The 26,203-nt window shown below is 38.8% G+C and overlaps 1 protein-coding gene across 2 annotated transcripts in view; it reads left to right on the top strand.

Annotated features, from left to right (window-relative positions):
• Positions 1 to 927: 927 nt before the first annotated feature.
• Positions 928 to 26,203, top strand: part of prkaa2 (protein kinase, AMP-activated, alpha 2 catalytic subunit) — a 40,097-nt gene continuing 14,821 nt past the window's right edge. The window contains exons 1-9 of one of the 2 annotated variants that reach the window (XR_009514765.1): positions 928 to 2,034; positions 2,912 to 3,053; positions 7,541 to 7,634; positions 8,196 to 8,340; positions 9,420 to 9,507; positions 21,036 to 21,260; positions 22,177 to 22,681; positions 24,241 to 24,367; positions 25,117 to 25,228. Coding sequence is in view for 1 of the 2 variants with exons in the window: in XM_059984324.1 (XP_059840307.1) it covers positions 1,941 to 2,034; positions 2,912 to 3,053; positions 7,541 to 7,634; positions 8,196 to 8,340; positions 9,420 to 9,507; positions 21,036 to 21,260; positions 22,177 to 22,681; positions 24,241 to 24,367 (1,420 nt within the window). In the remaining variant the exon portion in view is untranslated. The remainder of the gene's footprint in view (positions 2,035 to 2,911; positions 3,054 to 7,540; positions 7,635 to 8,195; positions 8,341 to 9,419; positions 9,508 to 21,035; positions 21,261 to 22,176; positions 22,682 to 24,240; positions 24,368 to 25,116; positions 25,229 to 26,203) is intronic. The other variant, XM_059984324.1, reaches the window with a different exon arrangement.

Raw genomic sequence — 26,203 nt, 5'->3', positions numbered from 1 at the left:
TTGAAAATTGACTATTCTGTGGATGTAGTTGTATTAAATTGTATACTGTGTATATAGTAGAGATGTATTCTATATTAAGCTGGAGTCTGTAGTTAAGCAGGGAGGAGTGTTGTGTACTAAATATTTCAGTAGTAATATTTGAGTCATCTTGTAAATACATTATTGCTTACGCATTCTTTATTTATTTAAATAATTTATTGTGGGCTATATGTACAAATAAGTGAATTGCACACATCATGACACTACCAAGTGATAGGTGTACGTCTCGCGTAAAGTAAAAAAAAACGTCGTTAGACTTACATTTCAGACTCGCATGTGTTTCTTTTAAAGAGTTTGATGTTCTGGACTTACAAAACGTAACGCTTCCAACTTCCCATCAAACATTTGTAAAAAGCTTTCTTAGGGAAGATAGTAAGAAACTCCCCCCCATGGCAAGAAATGTCTAAAACTAGATATACGGCGAGGCGAAGGGGGTTTTGAGGGTAAAACTGAAGCACTCAGTCTCAAGTTTGTGGAGAATATTGAACGTATCAGCTTTTGACTGGTTGCATTATTGTCTTGTACTGAAATTCAAATACGCAAGAAGCTGTAGAGTATGTACTCTGCTCGACAAATCACGGGCACACCCCTCCGCACTTTTACTGTATCTACAGGAGGCACTGCCCCAAGAAGTCAACATTCATTATCTAATACATATCAGGCAGGAGATACTCAAGCCTGATGCCCACACCACCACCGTCAAGAACGCCTATTTCCCTTCAGCCATTTTCTTCTTGATCCGACGAGCCAAACCCTACAGTTTAGCGGCACCATAACCACTTGGAACATTTTGTCCTAAAGCAAACTTCTTTTTTGTTCTAATGGCATTTGCACTTGGAAAGCTTTGTATAATTTATGTTTAATTTGTTTTTGAGAAGGTTGCGTGTATGATGCCACGTGCCTATGATACTGTTGCAAATAAGTTGTTATTGCATCTGCACATACATGTAGGTATGTGTATTTGTTTTGTAGCAGCATAGTGCATGACATAAAATTACTATAATTTATATTAAATCAATAAATAGACAGTCAGATACATAAATAATGCAAAAAGAGGAAGTCAAATTTGACTTTGGTTATCAAGGTGACAAATAATTGCTTTTAGTGAGTTAAGTAAAGGTACGGGTATTTGGTGGCCCTCTTCGACACAGTGGGTTTAAGTGTCTGTTCCTGGCTTTATGGTCCTGCATATCTATACGTCGCGTCTCTGAAGCTCTCGGCGAAAAACGGAGTATTTTTTATTTCTGTGAAACTGTCAGCTTAAGAAGGCACACGACAACTCTGGTGTGCAATCGGATCACACTTCAACCATATAAACTGAGCAAACAGAATGTTCCATGTTTAAAGATAACATCGTATCCATGCTGCGGCGAGGAATTCCCTGATTGTGCTCTAAACCAAGCCGAGACTGGCAGTGTGCGGCAGCTGCAGCAGACTCTTGCGAAGCAAATCGTGCTGGCTAGCAACGAGAGTGAGGCCAGGCGGGGCTCTCAGAATGGGGACAAGGTGTCAGAACATGCTATTGGGGGGTGACACACCAGCCTTGCGTATCACAAAACCCACACTCAAAGTTTTGACAGCTTCCTGCCGTCCCCGTCAGATTTCTGAACAGCACATGAATATCACCTGGCTATTCCTCTTTTACACTACTTGTTTATCTGTCCAGTTATTTAGTTCATGCATTATATGCCACTGCCACGAAACAAATTTCACGACGCATGCCAGTGACGATGGACCGGAGTCTGATTCTCCCAGTGAGTTCCCTCCACTCGCTCTGTCCGATTGCGCAATCTACCGGCGGCACACATCAAAGGTCGCGGGGGCGCAGCCTCCTATCGTCATAGCAACTTCCGGCCGCGTGTGGGCCCCGGTGCAGGCTGGGGAGGGGGACTCCGGTAGCCATGGCGGAGAAACAGAAGCACGACGGGCGGGTGAAGATCGGCCATTACATCTTGGGAGATACCCTGGGAGTTGGCACCTTCGGCAAAGTGAAGAGTTAAGTGTGTGTTCTCGCCCGGAGCGGTGCGCGGCTTGTGCTTCTCGGTTAATGTTTGTAGATGCAGCCAGAGCGCGTCAGCTGGGCTCCGTCTGTAAAGGTGGCTGCACATCGGAGGGCATCTCACCCAGAGTGGGCAGGGAGGCTGCATCCGACACCTGTCCCGGCCCCCCCATCTAGTTTACACGCTTACCAAGGACGGGTGGTAAAAGCCGTGGGATTGTTGTGATCCTACACGACCCCGCCCCTTCCCTCCCAGCACCACGTTTTCTGTCATTCTCCTGCCTTGCTCGCCCTTTCTCAGCCTGTCCTGCCCTTGCCCTCTTGTACCACCCACGAGCCCTGCTCTTCAGCTACCCCATACCCTACGCAGTCCCTTGCTCAAGCTTTCTCCCACTTCTGCACAGCATCTGGACACGACTTATCCCTAGTCAACTCACAGATCCCGCCCCTTTTCATGCACAACTCCTGCACCTGCCTAGTTCCCAGTCTTTTGATGTACATCACCCCTCCCCAACTCCTGCAGCCACGTAGTTCGACGCCCAATCCTTACTGCACAGCTCCATATTCCCTACCCTTTTGCTGGTTTCTAAACAATGTGTTTACTGTCAGTGTACGCAACTTTATCACCGCCCCTCTCCGTTATTTTTGACTTGTGCGAGACTTTTGCTAAAATCCTCCCTATTCTTCCCCTCCAGCTGCCTAGCTGTCCCCAACCTCCTGTCATGATAACATTAACATGTTCTCCAGTGCTTGCCAAATTTTGTTTTCTAATTTCCTTTGAAGTATTCCTTTTAATTAGTTTTCTTTGTATGTTATCCTTACCCCAAGTAGTGTGGAGTAATTTTTGCTGAAGTATATTATTCCTTTCCTTAGTTGGGGAACATCAACTGACAAGACATAAGGTTGCAGTCAAAATCCTAAATAGACAGAAGATTCGCAGTTTGGATGTAGTTGGAAAGATTAAAAGGGAAATTCAAAACTTGAAGCTCTTTCGCCATCCTCACATTATCAAACTGTGAGTAATATTTTTGAACGCAAACATCGAGGAAATCTGCAGATGCTGGAAATTCAAGCAACACCTGCAAAATGCTGGTGGAACGCAGCAGGCCAGGCAGCACCTATAGGAAAAGTGCAGTCGACATTTCGGGCTGAGAGCCTTCGTCAGGACACCTGATGATGGCCTGAAACATAGACTGTACTTCTTCCTATAGCTGCTGCCTGGCCTGCTGTGTTCCACCAGCATTTTGTGTGTAATATTTTTGAGTTGGTTCTATAATAGGTAGCTAGATCCTTACTAATCCCAAAGGAAATTACAGTGTTGCAGTAGCATTACAGGGACATAGGTAAACAAGTATTAGAAGAGATGTAAGAAAGAATGAAGAATAAGTTACTTCAAGCAGTCTAAAAGGAGGGGGGTTATCACTTCCTTGGCTAAAGGTTGATTCATTATAGAGCCTAATGGTCGAGGATAGGAATGACCTCTTTGGAGCAGCGCAGTTGTCTTAGTCTATTACTAAAAGTGCTCCTCTGTTCAGCCAAGGCAGCATGCAGAGGTCAGACCAGTTCTAGAGAACCCTGTTCGGAGCTGCACCTCAGAAAAAAATAGATTTGTAGAAGTCGGTCAGGTTTATAGTATGAGCCCTCTCTATATTCAACAGAATGGTTATAAAATTTAAATATTAAAATTGAGTTTGGGTTCCATAAACTTGGTTTGAATAAACTTGGGTTTGGGAGGTCTAGTGGATGGTAAAACTGTTTAAAATGACAGTACCTGATCTTTATTGATGGAGGACAATGCTGATATTAGCAGATGGTATTTAGTGTTGAAACATGATAAGTACACTTTCCCAAAGAGATGGTTGAAATTTGAAAACAAGGGAAAATTTGCCGAAGTTGGAAATCAAACCAGCGCACGAGAAATGATGGAGGAACTCAGCAGGCCAGGCAGCATCTATAGAAAAGACTAAACAGTCGATATTTCAGGATGAAGGGTCTTGGCCTGAAATGTCAATTGTTTACTCTTTTCCATAGAGCTGTCTGGCCTGCTGAGTTGCTTCAGCTTTTTGTGTGTGTGGTTTAAAATTTGGGGCTGTTCCTCCAAAGGCTGTGAAGACCAGGCTAAATGAAGTTGATCAAAAGCTATGATCTTATTTAATGATGCAACAGGCCTGATAAAATTTTACACTTACATTCCTAATTGCCTCAGGAATGTTTCTCTCATTTAAGCACGTTGCTTAGTATATTTGGCTTTCAGCTGTATATTTTATTTTTTTCTGTAAAGATATTTTTGACAAGAAATTAGGGAAGGTAACAGAATTTTTTATTTTGCATGGGAAGACTAGTACAGTACACAAAGAGACAAAATGCTGAAGGAAGTCAGGCAACGTCTATGGAAGAGAGTAAACAGTCTACGTTTCTGGCCAGGATGATGAAGGGTCTCAGCCCAAAACATTGACTGTTTACGCTTTTTCCGTAGATGCTGCCTGGCCTGCTGAGTTCCTCCAGAATTTTGTGTGTGTTGACTATACCTAGAATAGACACTGTCTAATGAGGGGAAGTTTGACTGGCTATACTTGAATCTGCTGGAGTTTAATTGAATCATAAGATTCTGTAGGGCTTTGAGAATCTGGATACGGAGAAGATGTTTTGTCACGTGAGATGTCTAAGTTATGTTGGTTGTTAATACAGAGGATGCATTTCATTGCATGTTTCAATGTACATATGATAAATAAATGAATCTGAATATCTAGAAATGGGATTTACTGCTTAAAAGTAAGGTGTTGACTGTTTAAGAAAAATGAGGTTTTTTTCTAATAGTTGTAAGCCTTTTGAAGTCACTTCCCCAAACGTTAATGGAAGCAGTCTTTGAATATTTTTAAGTCTGAGCAAATAGATACTTGTTAAAGCAAAGAGGATAAAGATTTAAAGGTATACGTGTGAATCTAGAGTTGAGGTGAGCTTGCTGTTTGATAAGCCATGCAAAACTGATGAGTTGAGTGGCTTAGTACAGCTGCGAATTTGAACATTTGCACCTGTTATTTGGCTTTTGATTCTGCCACGTTTCTGTTCCTCGACTTGCCACGTGTTTGGAAGTTGCTCTGTATCTCCTTAATTGAGAATTCTCATGATCACAATTTGTCGGACCATGCTTTTGTTGAAAGAGTATATTTGTATTAAATCCAGTGTCCCATTGTTAGTATTGTGAACTTTAACCTTCATCAACAGTTTAGAAATGCCTTTATATTGGATGCCCTAAACTAAGTACATTTTCAAATATTTTGTACTAATGTTACCTATTAGCTTTCATATATTTTAAGAATGAGCTTGGATGTGTCATATGCTTTTCTGGCATTTTGATATCTTAATTGGTTTTTAAAATCTCTTATTTATGTACCTTGCCCTGTGTATTGAGAATATAATTGAGGTCATATTCTCAATTCAAGTTTAAAGTCTAAGGTGTGCCTGCTAGTTTGATTACCTGTAATTTTTCAATTCTTTAGTTCTTATTTTACACTGTTTTACTGGAGTGCCATGTATAAAATTAGATGTCCTTCCTACTTTTAAATATTCTCTTGGTCTTCTCTGCTAATTCTTCCGGTCATTAGTATATTCATATATATTGTTGTCTATTTGTAATAATTGTGCCTTTTTGGCACTGTACTTGTTTTAGAGAAAAACCACCTCCAGCAGGCTGTAATTCCTGAATACTTGTTTTGTTAGAGAAGCTCTAGCTACTTGATGTTTAATTTGGTTTCTTCTTTAAATTCAGAATTACATTTTTAATGATTGTTGAAACAGGCAACACATCGTAATACTGCTGAAATCTACCATTGATAGTCTTCACCCAAAAATAATGGTTTGATCCAAATTCAGATGATTATTAAACAGCAATGAAGGGGTGCTTTTGATAGTGGGACTGCTCTCTGGAGCTGAGGATCAAATACTCCTTTCTGCATATCTGAAAACCTGCTTTCAAATGAATTTGAATCCATAGCTGTTCATATTTGTCCTTATAATTCTGCCCTGATTTATGTGCAATAACTTGTATTTGTATATGGATTAAAAGCAAGGTGCTACACAGGAGATATGAGGGCAGATGAGTAGAGGGAACTTTCAAGGAGCTCTTTATAATCCTTTAATATGCATCTCAAAATGACCTTAAAGTGGAGGTGAATGGCCTTTTAAGTCACAGGCACCCTTTTGGTGATGACCTTCTCACATTACTGCTAGGTAAACAGGAAAGAATTGCAGTACATTTCCAAGCTTGTGAAACTTGCTCCTGCTGCCCATAGTGTAGGATTGTGAGCTGCTCTTGACTAAACTTGTGATTTATTGCTATATGTTGATTGAATCAACTTCTCAGGGACAACTGCACGAATAGGGTTCTAAATAAGATAGAATATATACAATAACAAGGCTTTCGTGATTTGGAAGTAAGTCACTTGTTGAAGAACATACATCCTCCTGAGGAATAGGGTGTTGTAATGTTGGAAAAATGTTCAATGAAGAAATTTATAATTAATACCCTTAATAATTAAAGCTTGTTATATTCAAACTTCTTTGCTATAATGAATGTGGCTTGGGTTTTGTATTCATTGGTAGAATCTGATTTATTATTACTGACGTATATCATGAAATTTGTTGTGTTATACAGTGTAAGACATAAAAAATAAAGTGAGGCAATGTTTATGAGTTTATTGATCTATCAGAAATCTGGTGGAGGGGAGGAAATTAAGTATTGAGTGTGCGTCTTCAGGTTCTTCTGTAGTGTTTTCCTATGATCTCGAAGAAAGCTACGCATAAAATTTTACGGTGTTGATTTCCTTAGTTGCAGTGCAACATATGGTCTATTGTACCCTGGGTGGGGGGGGGGGGTGTGGGGGGTGTTGTAGTAAAACAATAATATCATCAAGAAACTGAACAGCCAGTCAGGTGTACAATTTCTCTCTCAGCATATCCGGATGTAAAATGATCCAATTTTGATTAGATTTTTACTCATTTTATACAAAATAAATATTGGGATAAGCATGAGATTAAGATAGTTAATATATTTAAAATTAAAGTAATATTTAAAAAAAATAAAATTTTAATATCTTGGAATAGAGGGACTAGCATTCAACATTATTAAATCATTTTAATGAGACCAGTGAGATTTTCTAGTATTAGTTATACCTATTATTTAAGATCTGAGCTATCTATTATTGAATAAGGTTTAGAAATATCAACATTTTCATGGCAAGGATAGAAGTTAACAGAGTAACAATGTAATTTAACATTGTAAAGTTAACCTTTACATTGACTACATCTGCAAAAACTACGGAAGTGCCCTCTGTAGAAACTCGGGGGTATCATCAACGGCATCCTCTGTTGTAAACGGGAAGTTTCTGTCAGTTTTACACTGTGACGGTGAGTTCTTGCATTTTTGTTGTCACTGACAATGGCTAATTTCATGCCAATTATTTGCATTTCCTGATGACTTTGCACTGTGCTGTTCTTTTCCAGGTACCAAGTAATCAGTACACCAACTGACTTCTTTATGGTAATGGAATACGTGCCAGGGGGTGAGCTTTTTGACTACATCTGTAAACATGGAAGGGTAAGAGCTATGCAACTTTTGAAGTTTAGGGAATTAATCTCAAAGTGCTTAAGGGGAAAATGTACTTGTCTTGCTTTTGCATTAATTTTATTTTCTATCTTTAAGAAATTAATCCATCTCACTTTAGGATTGCATGTATCATTTTTTTCTCATCTGTTTAACCTATTGGTAGACAGAATGGAATTGCATGTGCTTAATTTCCCTGGTGATATGTGTAACTGTTTCTATCCATGACTGCAAACAAATTTGTAATTTCCTGCCATTGACAAATGGTTTTGGAAATATACCTAAGATGCAGTTTTACAAAAAAATCTATCTACTGTATATTTTTTTGCCATCTTGTTTGCTCTTCCTTCCCCAAAATTTCCAATGGACTGCTAAAAATAATCCTCTCTCAATTTGGAAAAGAACCTTCAAATGAGAGTGGGTAATTTTCAACATTCATGTTGGTGTTTATGCAAGAGTATTTTGACTTTCCTGCATTAATATTACTTATTTCTGTAACTGATTTTGGACCTTCTGCTGTGATAGTGATATGCCCCTGTTTTCATTTTGCTGTAGGTGGAAGAAACAGAAGCTTGCCGCCTTTTTCAACAGATTATTTCGGCTGTTGATTATTGTCACAGACACATGGTAGTTCATCGTGATTTGAAGCCAGAGAATGTTCTCCTTGATGCTCAAATGAATGCCAAGATAGCTGACTTTGGTATGTGACCCATGGGGCATGTGAGGAATGTGTCCGACAGCAGATAAATGTTCCAGAGCTGTGAAGTGATGTTTTCGGCATAGTGTGTCAAGAATACAAGACACAACTCTAATTTGTTTCATGCAGGTGTTATAATGTAGTATGAAGTGCAATGGTCATTGATAATTGGTAGATTAAAATAGGTTGCCATCACTGGTGCATTATAAATATTTTTAACTGTTTGAGAGTCACTTGGTAATTGGAGTTTGTGAATGAGGATTTGTATATTTGGGGAACTTGAAACTGTTTTGTAATGAGAAAGATCTTATTCTGTCTGCTGTTTCAATCAGCTATTAGAATATGGCATAAACATATTTTGCTTATCTTATTTCTGTCGCTCTGGAATAGACTTTGAGACTGCGTAATTTTAATTTGTGAATGGGAATGTCCCATGGCAGTGAAGGTAGCTTATATTCGTCAAATGATTTTAAGACCACAGTAACTATTTTTAAATGCTTCCTTGATGCACATGTTCTGTGCTTAGCTCGGCAGCACCTGAGCATTTGGGTAAATGCAATTAAATACTCAGTATGAACCTAATTTGTGAAGAATCTTCTGCAATCAGAGATAATTCATAATTTGGGAAGACCTGGAGTGAAAATGTGGAAAATCCAATTAGATGATTACACCATTGTAAGATTGTTGGAGAAATTGAGAATTTTATTTTTAAAAAGACCGGAAGTTCATTTTCAGACAAACAAATGTAAAGAACATGTTTCTGCCTAGAATACAGAGTCATTATATTAGTGGAAATTGCTAAGAATTTGAAGCAAAGAGAAAGTGGCATTTGATATTTGGTCATGTTTTATTGCAAATGTTAGTTACATGGAGATTTTTTTTTGGTTTAAATTAGAAAACAGAAAACAAGTCGAAAATGGTGTGAATGGACTTGTGAAAGATGCTACCTGCATTTTTTTTTTTGTTTATTACTGTAATATGAAGAGTTTATGGCTGGGATACAAATCTCAAGGAGCATGACATAATTTAAAAGGATCCAGCTGCTGAAGATGTGTTCTGTCTAACTTCTCTTTGTATTGTAGGATTATCTAACATGATGGCAGACGGGGAGTTTTTACGTACGAGTTGTGGCTCACCAAATTATGCTGCTCCAGAAGTTATTTCAGGCCGGTAAGATCTATCTTTATCATATCTTCATGTTTGATTTAATCACTTTCTCGTGAGTATTCATTGCAGATAGATTAACTTTTCTATCCAATTGATTCCTGTTGATGTCTTCTGGTATATTTTCACATCAGCAATATAAATGCCACTTATAATGTTCCTATTTTGCTGTTATTATTCTGCTCTTGAAAGATCCTGAATTAATTTATTTTGTGTTAAAATATTGGAAATCACAATATCTTGAGTGTATGTATTTCTTGTTTAGATATGATATAGCTGGATACAGAGAAAATTTACCTGTCAGTACTGAACCAGGAATGCTCAACTTTAGAAGAGCATTATTATATTTTCTTTAGATATATTGATCATTATGTTTGGCTGGTTTAATGCAATTACTAATTTGGCTGCAGTCCATGACTTTTATTCTGTGGTTATTGTTAATTAAAAATAGTTTTGAGGTCACCCAGACTCATTTGAAATCATACTTTTGAAGTTGGCATAGATTGTTCATGTGTGTTTGCTTTATTTGTATGAAAACTGTCATTTATTCCTGTTTTGAAACTCTGTTCTCAATTTGTCTGTGTCAGCATGTGTAGATGACTTGAAACTATCCAGTGTGAACCAGGTTATTTTAGTTTCTTGACTAGCTCATTATAAATGCCATTTGATTAGATTGCACAGAATTTCCTGCCTGTCTGTGTGACACAGATAGTGCAGAGTACATCTCTATGTTCCCCCATCTCATAAAAGTGTAGTGCAACAATTTAGGGTTAACGAAGCAAATGACAAAAGAGAATGGTATGAGATCTTGAGCAGTGAAGAATCAATCACTCCTGATAAGAAAGCTGGGAAAGTTAATGGTAACAGACTTGACATTTGCTTCTATTTACACAGTTCTCTAGACATTGAAGGGGCCATTTGGCCCATTGAGCCTAGTTAAGAAGGAAGCTCTTTTGTGGAATTATGAAGAGCTCAGTGCAAAACTGAGAAACAGAACCACTAGGGTGATAACCTCCAAATTACTATCTAAACCTCATACAAATTGGCAAAATGTAAATAGGATTAAAGAAGTAGAAGAGTGGCTCCAAAGTGTGGTGTGGTAGAAATAGCTTTTGATTCATGGAACACTAGCACCAGTACTGGGAAAGGAGAGAGCTGTTTAGTTGACCTCACCTGAATTGTGCTTGTAGCAAAGTCCTGACAAATTGCATAAATAGAGTTGTAGAGATTCAGAGATGAGATGTTTAATAAATCAAGAGGAAATGACATGGACAGAGAGGAGGAAATTGATAGGCAAAATATGACAGGCTGGAACAGAAATAATAAATAGAAGTATACAAGTTAGAGTAAATCCAACCTTAAAAAAATCATAATATTTCAAAATTTAATCATCTTTATTAGAAAGTATGTAGTATTTGCAAAAGGTAGATGAGTTGATGGCATTGATAGGAACATACCCAGGGTGCTCAATATTCAAAGATGTTCCAATGAAATAAGGGAAGTCAGATAGCATTTTTAATCAAGGAAGGTTTCAGTGTGGTGTTGAGTCATGATATAGAGGCAGTGGATAGTAATAGAATCAGTTTGGATTGAAAACGTAATTACCAGACAGAAGAAAATATGGGTGCGAGTAGGCTCTAGGCTACCAAAATGTAACCACTCAATAGATAGGGCAGATCATAAGTGGAGAAATATCTAGGTCAGGACATATTTGAAGGGAATTGTAATTGTAATGGGACATATAACAGTCACATAATGATTGTATGTATTAAACAGACAATGCAAAATTAAGAATTTCACCTCATCAGTCTTAAATAGGAAATTCTTTCTCTGGAAGTTGAATCTTTAAAGCTCCTCCTTCTAAAAGTTTTTGAATACTTTTAGGGTAGAGACAGATCTTGGTAAGGAGTGAAATGTAAATTTAGGTAGCTAGGATTGTAGAGCTAAGGTTGCAATTAGATCACCTATGTTCTTGTATTCTTGTGCAGCTGGATTGTAGACTTGCTGTCAGGTCGCCAGCAGGTTGTAATAGTGGGCTTCCTCACCTCCAACCCTCTGACTCTCGATACAGGAGTCCCTCAGGACTGCCTACTGCGTCCCCTCCTTTATTCCCTGTATACCTATGACTGTATCGCCACCCACAGCTCCAGTCTGCTAAATAAATTTGCTGATGTCACCTCATTGATTGGCCTTATCTTGAACAATAACAAGGTGGCCTACAGGGTAGAAGTCACCTGTGACACAGTGGTGTCAAGAAAACAACATCTCCCTCAATGTCACAAAAACAAAGGAGCTGGTTATGGTTTACAGGAGGAATGGAGACAAGCTAACCTCTGATGGATCTGGGGTTGAGAGGGTAAACAGTTTCAAGTTCCTTGGAATCCACATCACTGAAGACCTCACATGGTCTGTACACACCAGCTTGTGGTGAAAAAGACACAACAGCACCTCTTTCACCTCAGGTGGTTGGGGAAGTTTGGCATGGGCCCCCAAATCCTAAGAACTTTCTACAGGGACACAATTGAGAGCATCCTGACTGGCTGCATCACTGCCTGGTACGGGAACTGTACCTCCCTTAATTTTAGGACTCCATAGAGAGTGGTGCGGACAGCCCAGCACATCTGTAGTTGTGAACTTCCCATGATTCAAGACATTTACAAGGACAGGTGTGTAAAACGAGTCCGTAGGATCATTGGGGACCCAAGTCATCCCAGCTACAATCTATTCCAGCTGCTACCATCCAGGAAGTGGTACTGCAGCATGAAAGCTAGGACCACCAGGTTCCGGGACAACTTCTTCCACCAGGCCATCAGACTGACGAACATGCTGATTTGAGTGTACTCTATATTACATTGACTGTTTAGTATAAATTATTATAAATTACTGTGATTGCACATGGCACATTTAGATGCAGACATAACATAAAGATTTTTACTCCTTATGTACGTGAAGGACGTAAGGAGTAAAGTCAGTTTAAAACTACAGAGTAGTCCCTGGTGGTGAACGCGTGCTCTTAATTTGTATGTTTGGAAAGAATTGGCCATATTGAAGTTTTTAATAATATAACATGGGCATATGTTATTGTAATAGTGGATTAAGTTAGAAAATAGTGACAAAATCAAGATGAATTCTTTGCATGCTAACATCATAAGTTCAAAATGAACTTGTAGATTCAAATGGCAAAAAAAAGCATTTTTAATAAAATTAATGTTGAAAAGACTATTCATGCAGTGGCCTGACTAATCAGTGACAATATCACAGCTGCACTCGGAGGGCACACGATGAAAGATTTGTCCACTGATTCTATATGGGTAGAACTCAAAATTAGGAAGGGTGCAATCACTCTGATGGTTTTGTGCTACAGATCTCCCCAGAGACACCAGGACATTGAAGAACAAGGAAGATTAAGAAAAGGTGTAAAAACAATAGAGTTTTTGTCATGGAGGACTCCAACTTCCCTAATATAAACTAGGACCTTCTTAGTGCAAGTGGATTAGATGGAGCAGAATTTGTTAGTTGCATTCAGGAGGGTTTCTTGAATCAACATGTAGATAGTCCAACAAGAGGAGGGGCTGTACTGGATCTGGTGTTGAGTAATGAACCTGGCCAGGTAACCGAACTTTCAGTGGGTGAGCAATTAAGAAGCAGTGAGCACAGCTCCTTAAGTTGTAAGAAAGCTATAGTTAAGGACCTTATTAAAGTGTATTAAAGTGTAAAGTGTATTAAGTGTATTAAAGTGGAGTAGGGCAAATTATGAGAATATTCAACAGGAACTAGGGAGAGTTAATTGAGAACAGCTGTTTTTGAGCAAGTCCACATCTTGCATGTGGAGGGTTTTAAAAGTCCAACTGCACAGAGTGCAGGACAGGTACGTTCCAGTCAGAAGGAAGGATTTGGATGTTGAGGCAGACGATGAATTTGGTCAAGAAGAAAAAGGAAAGGTATGTAAAGCTTAGGAAGCTAGAATCAAACAGAGCCCTGGATGATAATAAAGAAGACAGAAAAGAACTCAGGAAGGAAATTGGGAAAGCCATGAGGGACTATGAATAGTCCATGGCCAGTAGGATTAAGGAGAATCCCAAGGAATTTGGTACATACGTGAAGAGCAAGAGGATAACTAGTGAGCGGGTGGGAACACTAAAGGACAAATGGGGAACTATTTGCTTGGATGCGAAAGATGTGAGTGCGGTTCTTAATGAGTACCTTGCTTCATTATTTACCAAGGAGAAGGACATGGAGAATAGGGAGATCAGCACTGTAAGTACTCATATGCTAGGACATTTCGAGGTAAATCAGGAGAAGGTGTTCGGTCTCTTAAAGAGCATTAAGGTGGATAAATCCCCAGGACCTGATGTGATATACCTCAGGTTATTGAGAGAGGTGAAAGATGAGATCGCTGGGGCCTTGACCAATATCTTTGTGTTCTCTCTAGCCACAAGTGAGTAGGGGCTAATGTTGTTTCATTATTTAAGAAGAGAACCAGCAATAATTCTGGAAACTGTAGACCGGTGAATGTCAAATCAGTGGTAGGGAAGTTATTGAAGAGAATTCTTAGGGGTAGGATTTATGAGAATTTAGAAAGTCGTGGCCTAATTAGGGAGAGCCAGCATGGCTTTATACAGGGCAAGTCATGTCCTACTAACTAGATTGAGTTCTTTCACAAGGTGAAGCAGGTTATTGATGAAGGTAGAGCTTTGATGTTGTTTACATTGATTTTAGTAAGGCAATTGACAAGGTCCCTCATGGGAGTCTCATCCAGAAGATGCATGGGATCAATGATGAATCAGTCATTTGGATTTAGAGCTGGTTTGCCTTAGAAGACAGAGGGTGGTGGTTGAAGGGACTTATTCTTGCTGGAGGTCTGTGATTAGTGAAGACCTGTAAGGATCTGTACTGTGACTTCTGTTTATGATGTATATAATTGATCTGTATGAAAATATAGAGGGGCAGGTTAGTAAGTTTGCAGATGATATTAAGATTGGGGGTGTTGTGGATAGTGTAGATGACTGGCAAAGAACAGCAGGATATAGATCAGTTGCAGATATAGGCAGAGAAGTAGCAGATGGAGTCTAACCTGGCCAAATGTGAAGTGTTGTACCTTGGTAGGCCAAATGTAAAGAGACAGTATACTGTTATGGGTAAGATCTATAACAGCGTTTATGAGCAGAGATATCTTAGGGTCCAGGTTCATAGCTCATGCTACACAGGTTGATAGGGTGGTTAAGAAGCATACAGCATTTTTGTCTTTATTAGTCGAGACATTGAATTCAAAAATCAGGAAGTTATGTTACAGTTTTGTAAAACTTGTATTAGGCCGCATCTGCATACATTTCTGGTTGCCCAATTGTAGGAAGAATGTCAAGGCTTTGGAGAGGGTGCAGGTGATGTTTACCAGGACGATGCCTGGATTAGAAGATGTGCAGTAATGAGAGTTTGGACAAACTTGGGTTGTTTTCTCTGGCATGGTGGAGGCTAAGAGGAGCTCTGATGGAAATAATCTCATAATCTATAATTATGATAATTATACTCTTTAAGATCATGAAAGGCATAGATCGAAGAGTGAGACAGTATCTTTTTCCCATGGTGAAAGGTCTAATATCAGAAGGCATATATTTAAGGTGAGAGCGGGGTAACTTTAAAGGAAATGCGAGGGGCAAGGTTTTTAACATGGAGTGGTGGCTGTTTCGGGTGGTGGTAGAGGCAGTCACATTAGGGACTTTTAAGAGACATTTAGCTAGGAACATAAATGTGAGGAAAATGAAGGGATATGAACATAGAGTAGACAGAAGAGATTAGTTGACCACTTGATTACGAATTTAATTGGTTTGGCACAACATTATGGTCTGAAGGTTCCTGTGCTGTACTGTCCTATGCTCTATTCCATATAACTCTATTGTTACTTCATAATATAACACATATAGATTCACATAATAATGCAAGTTACTTAAGTAATTAACATTCTCTTTCAGAGGCAAACCACTATTCAGTATGAAGCAGTGCAAATGTAAATTGCTTTGTAAATTTTCCAGGAATATTTTGGATGCTACCATTTCCATTTTTCTCCAGGTTGTCTCTTTTGAGCAGACGTTTTTCTGGCAGTTTACTGGAAGGAGACGGCAAATTAAAAACTTGCAACAGTTACAATTGTCCAATCATATAACCATATAACAATTACAGCACGGAAACAGGCCATCTCGGCCCTTCTAGTCCGTGCCGAATGCTTACTCTCACTTAGTCCCACTGACCCGCACTCAGCCCATAACCCTCCATTCCTTTCCTGTCCATATACCTATCCAATTTTACTTTAAATTACAATACCGAACCTGCCTCTACCACTTCTACACTGGAAGTTCGTTCCACACAGCTACCACTCTCTGAGTAAAGAAATTCCCCCTCGTGTTACCCTTAAGCTTCTGCCCCCAACTCTCAAATCATGTCCTCTTGTTTCAATCTCCCCTACTCTCAATGGAAAATGCCTATCCACGTCAACTCTATCCCCCTCATAATTTTAAATACCTCTATCAAGTCCCCCCTCAACCTTATAATAAAGACCTAACTTGTTCAATCTTTCCCTGTAACTTAGGTGCTGAAACCCTGGTAACATTCTAGTAAATCTTCTCCATACTCTCTCTCTTTTGTTGACATCTTTCCTATAATTCGGTGACCAGAACTGTAGACAATACTCCAAATTTGGCCTTACCAATGCCTTGTACAATTTTAACATTACATCCCAACTCCTATACTCAATACTCTGATATATAAAGGCCAGCATACCAAAAGCTTTCTTCACCACCCTATCCACATGAGATTCCACCTTCAGGGAACTATGCACCATTATTCCTAGATCACTCTGTTCTGCATTCTTCAATGCCCTACCATTTACCATGTATGTCCTATTTGGATTATTCCTACCAAAATGTAGCACCTCACACTTATCAGCATTAAACTCCATCTGCCATCGTTCAGCCCACTCTTCTTACTGGCCTAAATCTCTCCGCAAGCTTTGAAAACCTACTTCATTATCCACAACGCCACCTACCTTAGTATCACCTGCATACTTACTAATCCAATTTACCACCCCGTCATCCAGATCATTAATGTATATGACAAACATTGGACAGTACAGATCGCCGAGGTACACCACTAATCACCGGCCTCCAACCTGACGAACAGTTATCCACCGCTACTCTCTGGCATCTCCCATCCAGCCAGTGTTGAATCCATTTTACAACTTCAATATTAATACCTAATGACTGAACCTTCCTAACTAACCTTCCGTGCGGAACCTTGTCAAAGGCCTTACTGAAGTCCAATAGACAACATCCATTGCTTTACCCTTGTCAACTTTCCTCGTAACCTCTTCAAAAAAATTCAATAAGATTTGTCAAACATGACCTTCCATGGACAAATCCAAGTTGACTGTTCTTAATCAGACCCTGTCTATCCAGATAATTATATATACCATCTCTAAGAATACTTTCCATTAATTTACCCACCACTGATGTCAAACTGACAGGCCTATAATTGCTAGGTTTACTCTTAGAACCCATTTTAAACAATGGAACCACTTGAGCAATACGCCAAACCTCTGGCACCATCCCTGTTTCTAATGACATATGAAATATTTCTGTCAGCGCCCTTGCTATTTCTACACTAACCTCCCTCAAGGACCTAGGAAATATCCTGTCAGGACCCAGAGATTTATGCACTTTTATATTCCTTAAAAGCGCCAGTACTTCCTCCTCTTTAATCCTCATGGTTTCCATAACTTCCCTACTTGTTTCCCTTGCCTTACACAATTCAATATCCTTCTCTTTAGAGAATACCGAAGAAAAGAAATTGTTCAAAATCTCCCCCTCTCTTTCGGTTCCACACATAGCTGTCCACTCTGATCCTCAATTTTATCCTTCACTATTATTTTGCTATTAATATAACTATAGAAACCCTGCAGATTTATTTTCACCTTACTGGCCAAAGCAAACTCGTATCTTCTTTTAGCTTGTCTAATTTCTTTCTTAAGATTCTTTTTACATTCTTTATATTCCTCGAGCACCTCATTTACTCCATACTACCTATATTTATTGTAGATCTCTCTCTTTTTCCTAACCAAGTTTCCAATATCCCTTGAAAACCATGGCTCTCTCCAACTTTTAACCTTTCCTTTCAACCTAACAGGAACATAAAGATTCTGTACCCTCAAGGTTTCACCTTTAAATGACCGCCATTTCTCTATAACATCCTTCCCATAAAACAAAAACAATCATGAACTAAGTATTGGTTTCTTCCTGAAATAAGAAACTAATTCTTATGCTTTTTTATGTTGGTTGCACATACAATAATATCAAGCTGTCTTTCAATATTGAGTTATGCTGGTGGAAGTTTTGATGTTATGGTAATTGAAAATCAAAAGAAACTGCTGATTTTGGAAATCTAAAATTAAAATAATGCTGGGAAAAGCTCTCCGCCAGGCAGTATTTGTGGGAAAAAGCAGCGTTAATATTTTAGGCTCAGTTGTTTGTTTATATTCCTGATGGGTTTACAATACCAATAAATATTTTGAATTCTGCACTGCACAAAAAAGGAGTTAATAGTAATCTCTTCTACCTTTATTTTGTGGATAGTACTTTGAAAGTATTCTGTCTCTTCTATAGCTGTTCCCTCCCCCATACCATACTCTTCACTCAGAACTAAGGGTGCACATTCAGTCCTTTTAAGACCAAAAGTATCTATCCTTAAAGCAAGATGACAGCTTTGTGGACCAACTTCTGAAACTACCGATATAAAACTGGGATTTTAATCTAAGCGTTAGGATGTCTTCCTTAATGGAACAGCTCCTACACTTTCCTACATGTGTTTTTCTTTCATTGGAATTGTTTCATGCAATAAAAGGAACTGAGCAGAGACATCAACTATATACTGATGTTTTTGCAACATCTATGTAGAAACAGAAACACCTATAACACAATACAGGCCCTTCGGCCCACAATGCTGCGCAGAGCGTGTGCTTCAGAAATTACCTCGGGTTACCAATAGCCCTCTTTTTTTCTGAGCTCGCTGTACCTATCCAGGAGTCTCTTAAAAGACCCTATTGTAGCCGCCTCCACCACCATCGCCAGCAGCCCATTCCATGCACTCACCATTCTCTACGTAAAAAAAAAACAACACTTATCCTTGACATCTCCTTTACTTACTTCCAAGCACCTTAAAACTGTGCCCTCTCGTGTTAGCCATTTCAGACCAGGAAAAAAGCCTCTGACTGTCCACATGATCAATGCTTCTCATCATCTTATACACCTCTATCAGGTTACCTCTTATCCTCCATTGTTCCAAGGAGAAAAGGCTGAGTTCACTCAACCTATTCTCATAAGGCATGCTTGCCCATCCAGGCAACATCCTTGTAAATCTCCTCTGAATCCTTTCTATAGTTTCCACATCCTTCCTGTAGTGAGCTGACCAGGACTGAGCACAATACTACAATTAGGGTCTGACCAGGGTCCTATATAGCTGCAACATTACCTCTTGGCTTTTGAACTTGATGAAGGCCAATGCACTGTACCCCTTCTTAACCACACGGTCAACCTGCGCAGGTGCTTTAGCGTCCTATGGACTCCGACCCCATGGTCCCTCTGATCCTCCACACTGCCAAGAGTCTTACCATTAATACTATATTCTACCATCATATTTGACCTACCAAAATGAATCACCTCACATTTATCAGGGTTGATCTCCATCTGCCACTTCTCAGCCCAGTTTTACATCTTATCAATGTCCCACTGTAACCTCTGACAACCCTCCACAGTATCCAAAACACCGCCAACCTTAGTGTCATCGGCAAATTTACTAACCCATCCCTCCACATCCTCATCCAGGATCATTTATAAAAATCACAAAGAGAAGAGGTCCCAGAGCAGATCCCTGAGGCACAGCACTGGTCACCAACCTCCATGCAGAATATAACCTGTCTACAACCATTCTTTACCTTCTGTGGGCAAGCCAGTTTTGGACAAAGGAAGGTCCCCTTGGATCCCATGCCTCCTTACTTTTTCAATAAGCCTTGCATGGGGTACTTTATCAAATGCCTTGCTGAAATCCATATACACTACATCTACTGCTCTGCCTTCATCAATGTGTTTACTCACATCCTCAAAAAATTCAATCAGGCTTGTAAGGCATAACCTGCCTTTGACAAAGCCATGCTGACTATTCCTAATCATATTATGTCTCTCCAAAAGTTCATAAATCCTGCCTCTTAATGAAATCCAACCACTGAAGTAAGACTCTCTAGTCTGTAATTTCCTGGGCTATCTCTACTCCCTTTCTTGAATAAGGGAACAACATCTGGAGCCTCTCCCGTCCCCATTGACAATGCAGAGATCATTGTCAGAGGATCAGCAATCTCCTCCCTTGCTTTCCATGTAGCTTGGAGTATATCTTGTCCGGTCCCAGTGACTTATCCAACTTGATGCTTTCCAATGATTTTTGATGTAGCAGGAAATATTCAAAGTGATTAAAATTTTAAAGTAGGACTTAAAAGAACCAATCAAAAACTGAGTGGTATTTTGTTGAGGTCTGTCTTAAGTCATGAATACTTGACTTGAGTATAGGAGACAAGTAAGCAAGATATGCTGGCTGCTGCAGGGCTCCAAGAGTTGCTTTTTGTGTGGAAAACCTGATTTGCAGGAATAGTGTTACATCTTGCAGAAATTTTTTTTAATGCTTACTTTAAACACTTTGCTTTAATTACATGTTGCCATTGGTTGTCTGATACTTATATTTTAATATGTTGCTGGATGGCTGAACAAATATTCATTATGAACAGTTCTCAGATATGGAACTATTTTGTAATGTAATTGATTCAGATTTCCACATGAAAAATTAATGCATATGCATTAATTAGTATAAGCTTTATTTATTTTGGAGGGTATTTTCCATTATCTACTCACACAGAATCATAGTTTAACAGATTTTGTGATCTCTCAGCCCTGGTCTTGACTACAAAAGCTCAGGTTTATAATTTATAAAAATATATAATTGAAGAAAAACTGGCACCATTTTATCAAACTAGCAATTGTCCTCAGCATCACACTACAACTTGTTTCGATAAGTTTTTTTGACAGCCAACATTTTCTCCCATTCATTTCTAGGAATCTTCTTGTCTTGCATATAAAAATTAAGGTAAATTTCACCAACTTCAATAGTTGTGAAGTTCATGCTTCCCATTTTCATTTTATGTAAATGCTAATCTGTAGATTGCTTGACATCTCATTTTCAGCATCTTCTAGAATCTGGCTAATTCAGTGCAATACTATAAACACATCAAAGAGTATTCTCCCCTTTCTCTGTTGCCCTTCTGTTTCCTCCCCCATTCTTATGTTCACTAATGTAATATTAGTGACAGTACTCATGCATCTTTTCAAATGAAGTAGCTTTATATTTCTGGCTACTGTATGTACCCTGCACTGTATAGGTTTGCTAATGATGCACAGTGTAGATGTAGAATTAAAGCATATTATATTTATCTTTGTTTTTATCAGGTTATATGCAGGCCCAGAGGTTGACATATGGAGTTGTGGTGTGATTCTTTATGCCTTGCTCTGTGGGACCCTGCCTTTTGATGATGAGCATGTACCGACCCTGTTTAAGAAGATCCGTGGAGGAGTATTTTACATGCCTGACTATCTCAATCGCTCAGTAGCTAGTCTTCTTATGCATATGCTGCAGGTTGACCCACTGAAGCGGGCAACCATCAAAGATATCAGGTATGGTTTGTAATGTCTACTCATTTACAATATTACTGCTCTATGTTCAATTTTTCTGAGACTGTAAACAAAGGTTTTGTTTATAGGCCTAAGACCATTTACACCGGAAAGGAAAAAGGGTGTAGGTAAACCTTCTATCTTATCCTCATCCATGAATCACAATGATGGGTTTTCAAAAATAGTACCACCTCCAGGGCAAAATTAAAGACCTAACATCTTCCTGAAAAATATATTTAAAATACCTTTCTTGGGTTCAGTATGCAATTATCTCTATTTTCAATAGTGTCTTAGACATTTTTGAAATGAATATATAATGAACAACACTCTTCATACTCAGCTACAGACTGATAAACAGAAAGTACTTAAACCATTTCAAGTTGATGGTTGGGGATGATATTTTTAATATTTTCATTCATATTGTTGGAAGATACATGACATAAAAAGTGTGGAAAAGTAAAGGTGGGGAAGGGCAGTATTGGGGCAATGGACGAGAGATAAAAGAAGGGGAAGAGATGGCATTTATAGTGAGAATATTAGGAAGGATAGGATAGAGGGGAGGAGTGAATTTTGTAAAAGTAAATAAATGATAGGCATCTTGAGCTGGAATTAACTGATCAGCTCATATCGTTATCAGACTGGTCATTGTTCATTAAAAGTTCAAGAACTACATCTGTTGTTGGTCATTTGAAGTTTGTGCCTTTTTGTCTGTAGGTGAGTTAGTTGCTATGGGAATTTGCCAGGAATATAGAGTTGAGATCAGGATTGGGTCAGCCATGATTTTATTAAATGGTGGAGCAGGGCTGATGGGTTGAATAGGCCATTACTGCACTGAATGCTTGTATTTGTTCTATTTTGGGATAGAATTCAATCCTAATTTAGTATAACAGGTTTAATTGAATCATCATTTTACCAATAGGGAACACGACTGGTTTAAACGGGATTTGCCAACTTACCTGTTCCCAGAAGATCCTGCGTATGATTCCAACGTCATAGATGAAGACGCAGTTAAGGAAGTGTGTGAGAAGTTTGAATGTACTGAGTCTGAAGTTATGAACAGTTTATACAGTGGTGATCCACAGGATCAGCTTGCTGTGGCTTATCACCTCATTATTGATAATCGGAGAATTATGAATCAAGCAAGTGAGTTTTACCTTGCATCCAGTCCTCCAATGGGTTCATTCATGGATGATAATGGACTGCATATCCCACCTGGTGTCAAAGCTCACCCTGAGCGCATGCCTCCTCTGATGGCAGATAGCCCTAAGGCACGCTGTCCACTGGACGCACTCAACACTACCAAACCCAAACCAATGGCACTGAAAAAAGCAAAATGGCACTTGGGAATTCGCAGCCAAAGTAAACCGTATGATATAATGGCAGAAGTCTACAGAGCCATGAGACAACTAGATTACGAGTGGAAGGTAAGAAACACCGAGAGGAGCTTATTTAAGCAAATAGCCCTTAATTTATTCAGTTTTTTTTGTTATGTCCCTTGTTCCTTTATGACATAAAATCTTTGCTGGGTCCAGCAGTCTTGAGAAATTATTCCTTTTTTATAATTCCCCTACTCTTAGATTTAAAGAGATGTGGACAATGCAATGTATTTTTATTGGTGTAAAGGTGATGAGATGGAGCATGAGGTTTGGGGGAGTTTCATTATGCTCTATAAGCTAATTCTGTACTAGTTTCACAGAGCGCATTACAATTTGCAGTGTATTTGCACATCATCTGACCTTCAATTACTGAGTTAGATATTCCAGTTCTCCCATAGCCTTTTAAATGAAGGTGTGCAACCCCTTTCAGATTAGTGGAGCTGGGTAGATGGGGTAAATTGATGGTAAATTAATAGATGGGCTGGTGTTGGTGTAGAGTTGGGGGGAGGGGGCGCATGCAAAGTATACTTAACCCATTAGTCCAGCAATTTATAAATAAAAACTCCAGTACATGATATTGAGAGCATGGGCAGACCATGAGGCCAGATGATATCTAATAGTATGCACTGCAATTTGATGGTGTTTCTCAACATGCTTGGCATGTTGTCACCAAGCCCAGTGCCTGTAGTTATGGGATTGGATTTGCATTTAGATCTGACCAGTTAAGGAAAACTAGTTACTTTCCTTAAAAATATTAGTAGTGTCAATTAGACATTTATGGCTTCATGGTGACATGGTATTTTCACATGGTATTATGAGAAATTGAAATTTTTCACATAAATGCCATCATATTTTTCATCCGTTTGTGACTTAGAACAATCTTCAGTTTACTATTATTTTAAATGGAATTTGCCCACTTAGTAAAGGTATCTTGAACTCAATTTATGCTTCTCTACAATTCTGTTTTGGACTTATCAAATGTATGGCTTGAGGTGATAATTCTTCTAACCATTTTTTAAAAAGATAATTTATTATTTTTAAATGTTCCTTCAAAAGGCACAGATTTGCACCTGGGGTAAGATTATGAACAGTTTATGACTTCCCCTCATATCTGTCTTTGAGTTGCTACTTTTGATTGCCACTGTATGAAATGGGTGGGTGTAGCAAAATAGTGGAGGTTTGAGTTGGGGGCTACACCCACTCATGGGGAAGGGTTTGGGAGTAAACCTCTAGGAAAAATCCAGAGTTGGAATCCCTAAGGCAGTCCTACATTGAGTTCAACTCTGACTGGCAACTCCTGTGATGTCTCTGGTATCAAACTGTATCGATCTCTGTCATTCCTTTGAATCTATCAGCTGTGTGGAGAAGGGCAACTTGCTGCATGTGCAACAACTTCCTCTCCCATATTATACTGCCCTAGATTGCATACTGACTTGCATATCAACTGATTGTAGACTGTTAGGCCGCAGCACCTATGATTGACCCCGACCAATGGAGGTCTTCCCCAACTGTATGAACCTGGTGGCTTTGCAAAGTTAAGTTTGACTGAAATTTAAGTATATTGTATTTTACTATATGGTGGATTTCTAATAAGTTGCTTTTCCAAGGTGGTGAATCCCTATCATCTACGAGTGCGTAGAAGGAATCCTATAACTGGGAACAATGTGAAGATGAGTTTACAACTCTATCAAGTTGATAATCGCAGCTATTTGCTAGATTTCATGAGCATTGATGGTAAGGGTGAGACCTGCTAAGTTTGTCTAATTAGGCATTGTCTTTATCTAAAATACGAATGGTACTAGGTTTTTATTCCATTAGCAGGGGTTCCCAACCTTGGGTCTGTGGACCTCTTGCTCAATAGTATTGGTCTATGGCATAAACAAGGTTGGATTAGACAAATGTTTATATCTGAACACTTTTGGTAGAGAAATAATTTCATAATAGCTGGTTTGCTTGGACTCATGTTAGCCTCGGAAAGGTAATGACAACAAATTACTACACTGAAATGAAGATGAAACAAAGTGCAAATGCAAGCAGTTTGAAACACAAATGTAAAACACTGGAAAAGTTCAGCTGGTCGAACAACATTTTTGGAGAGAAAAGCTGAATGTGTCAGATGAAAAACATTCTTCAAAGCTGGGAAGGAGAAAGGAGCTTTGGAGCTTTTACTTGAAACGGTAGCTCTTTTTTCATTAATGCTGTTTCAACTGCCAAGCAATCCTGGCATTTTCTGTAATTACTAATGTAACATTGTAAACAAGTATCCTTATGTAAAGAGTATGAGAAATGTGTATACCCCATCATCTGTGGTGGGAAAATGAGCTAATATTCAGTCCATCATGAAAAGGGAACATGGAACATAGAATCTACAGCACATTACAGGTCCTTTGGCCCACAATGTTGTGCCAACCATGTAACCTAGAAACTGCTTAGAATTTCCTTATCGCATAGCCCTTTATTTTTCTAAGCTCTGTTTTCCTAAGGAAATCTGGAAGAGAATAGAACCGTTTGATAGGAATGAACAAGACAGAAGAAGTACTTTGACATCAGGAGAAGCAGCCATTCCAACCATCAAGCATTCATGAGAAATGCCCAGTATGTAATCTAATTGTAGATCACGGATCCATTTAATAACATTTGATTTGCAGACACTTAGTTGTTTCATTGGTGAAGTTAAAAATTCTCCCAACATCACTTGCCATTTGCAAAAGTGGTTACCAAACTTTTACCACATTTTGTGCAATGGGGTTGTTTTCTAATTTCACTCCTAGATCCTTGGATTCTTAGCGTATGCTATGCAGTTTTCAGCTCTTCAACCAACAGAAGTAGTTTCCTTGTCTTTGCCCTTAATAACTTGAAACTTAAGCAAGATATCCTTTAACTTTTTTAACTTCTGTGTTATAGAGCACTAGTTTATAAAATCTGACTTTATAATTTAGCTCTCGGAGAATGTCTTTCAGTAAATTAAGGCTGTACTCTCTTTAACCCAGTATCTACCTTCTAAGATCTAGTGCCCAGGTTTTCTCATTTTAGGGGCTTGTGTTGCTGTAGAATGAATACTTGTTCTCTAACATCCCACATTTCAGAATCAGCATTACTTTCACTTTAAAAAAAATCTATTGATGACTTTTAAGTCTCTAAACAAAAGGATGCCAAGGTTTCTTTCAATAGCCAGCATTTCATGTCCTTACATTAATTCACATTGAAATCTCTTTGCCACAGTTTGGTTCAATTATTTCATCCAGGAATACCTCTATAATTTTATGCTTTTAGTTGTACAGTTTAAAGCACCAATCATAAGAAAACTTAGCTGAAGTGATGGAGAGTCACCTATCTAATTTGTCTTACTAGTTCATTAAGGCCCCATAGATGTGAACATGAAAAACTGAAAGTCAGAATACAGACTTCAGTGGGATGAGATAATCTGTTGGGTAGATAACAAGAAAACTTCTGTGCTTTACTTTCAACATGATAGGTGAAGACTGGAAATTGTTAGCAAGGATAAACATACTTGTGCATTACAAAATGAAATATAACTACATCTGAAATTCAGGAAATCTGGTGGGGAAG

This window comes from Hypanus sabinus, chromosome 11 (assembly GCF_030144855.1).
Source record: "Hypanus sabinus isolate sHypSab1 chromosome 11, sHypSab1.hap1, whole genome shotgun sequence".
Lineage (NCBI taxonomy): Eukaryota > Metazoa > Chordata > Chondrichthyes > Myliobatiformes > Dasyatidae > Hypanus > Hypanus sabinus.
This window is presented reverse-complemented; position numbering and strand designations above follow the sequence as displayed.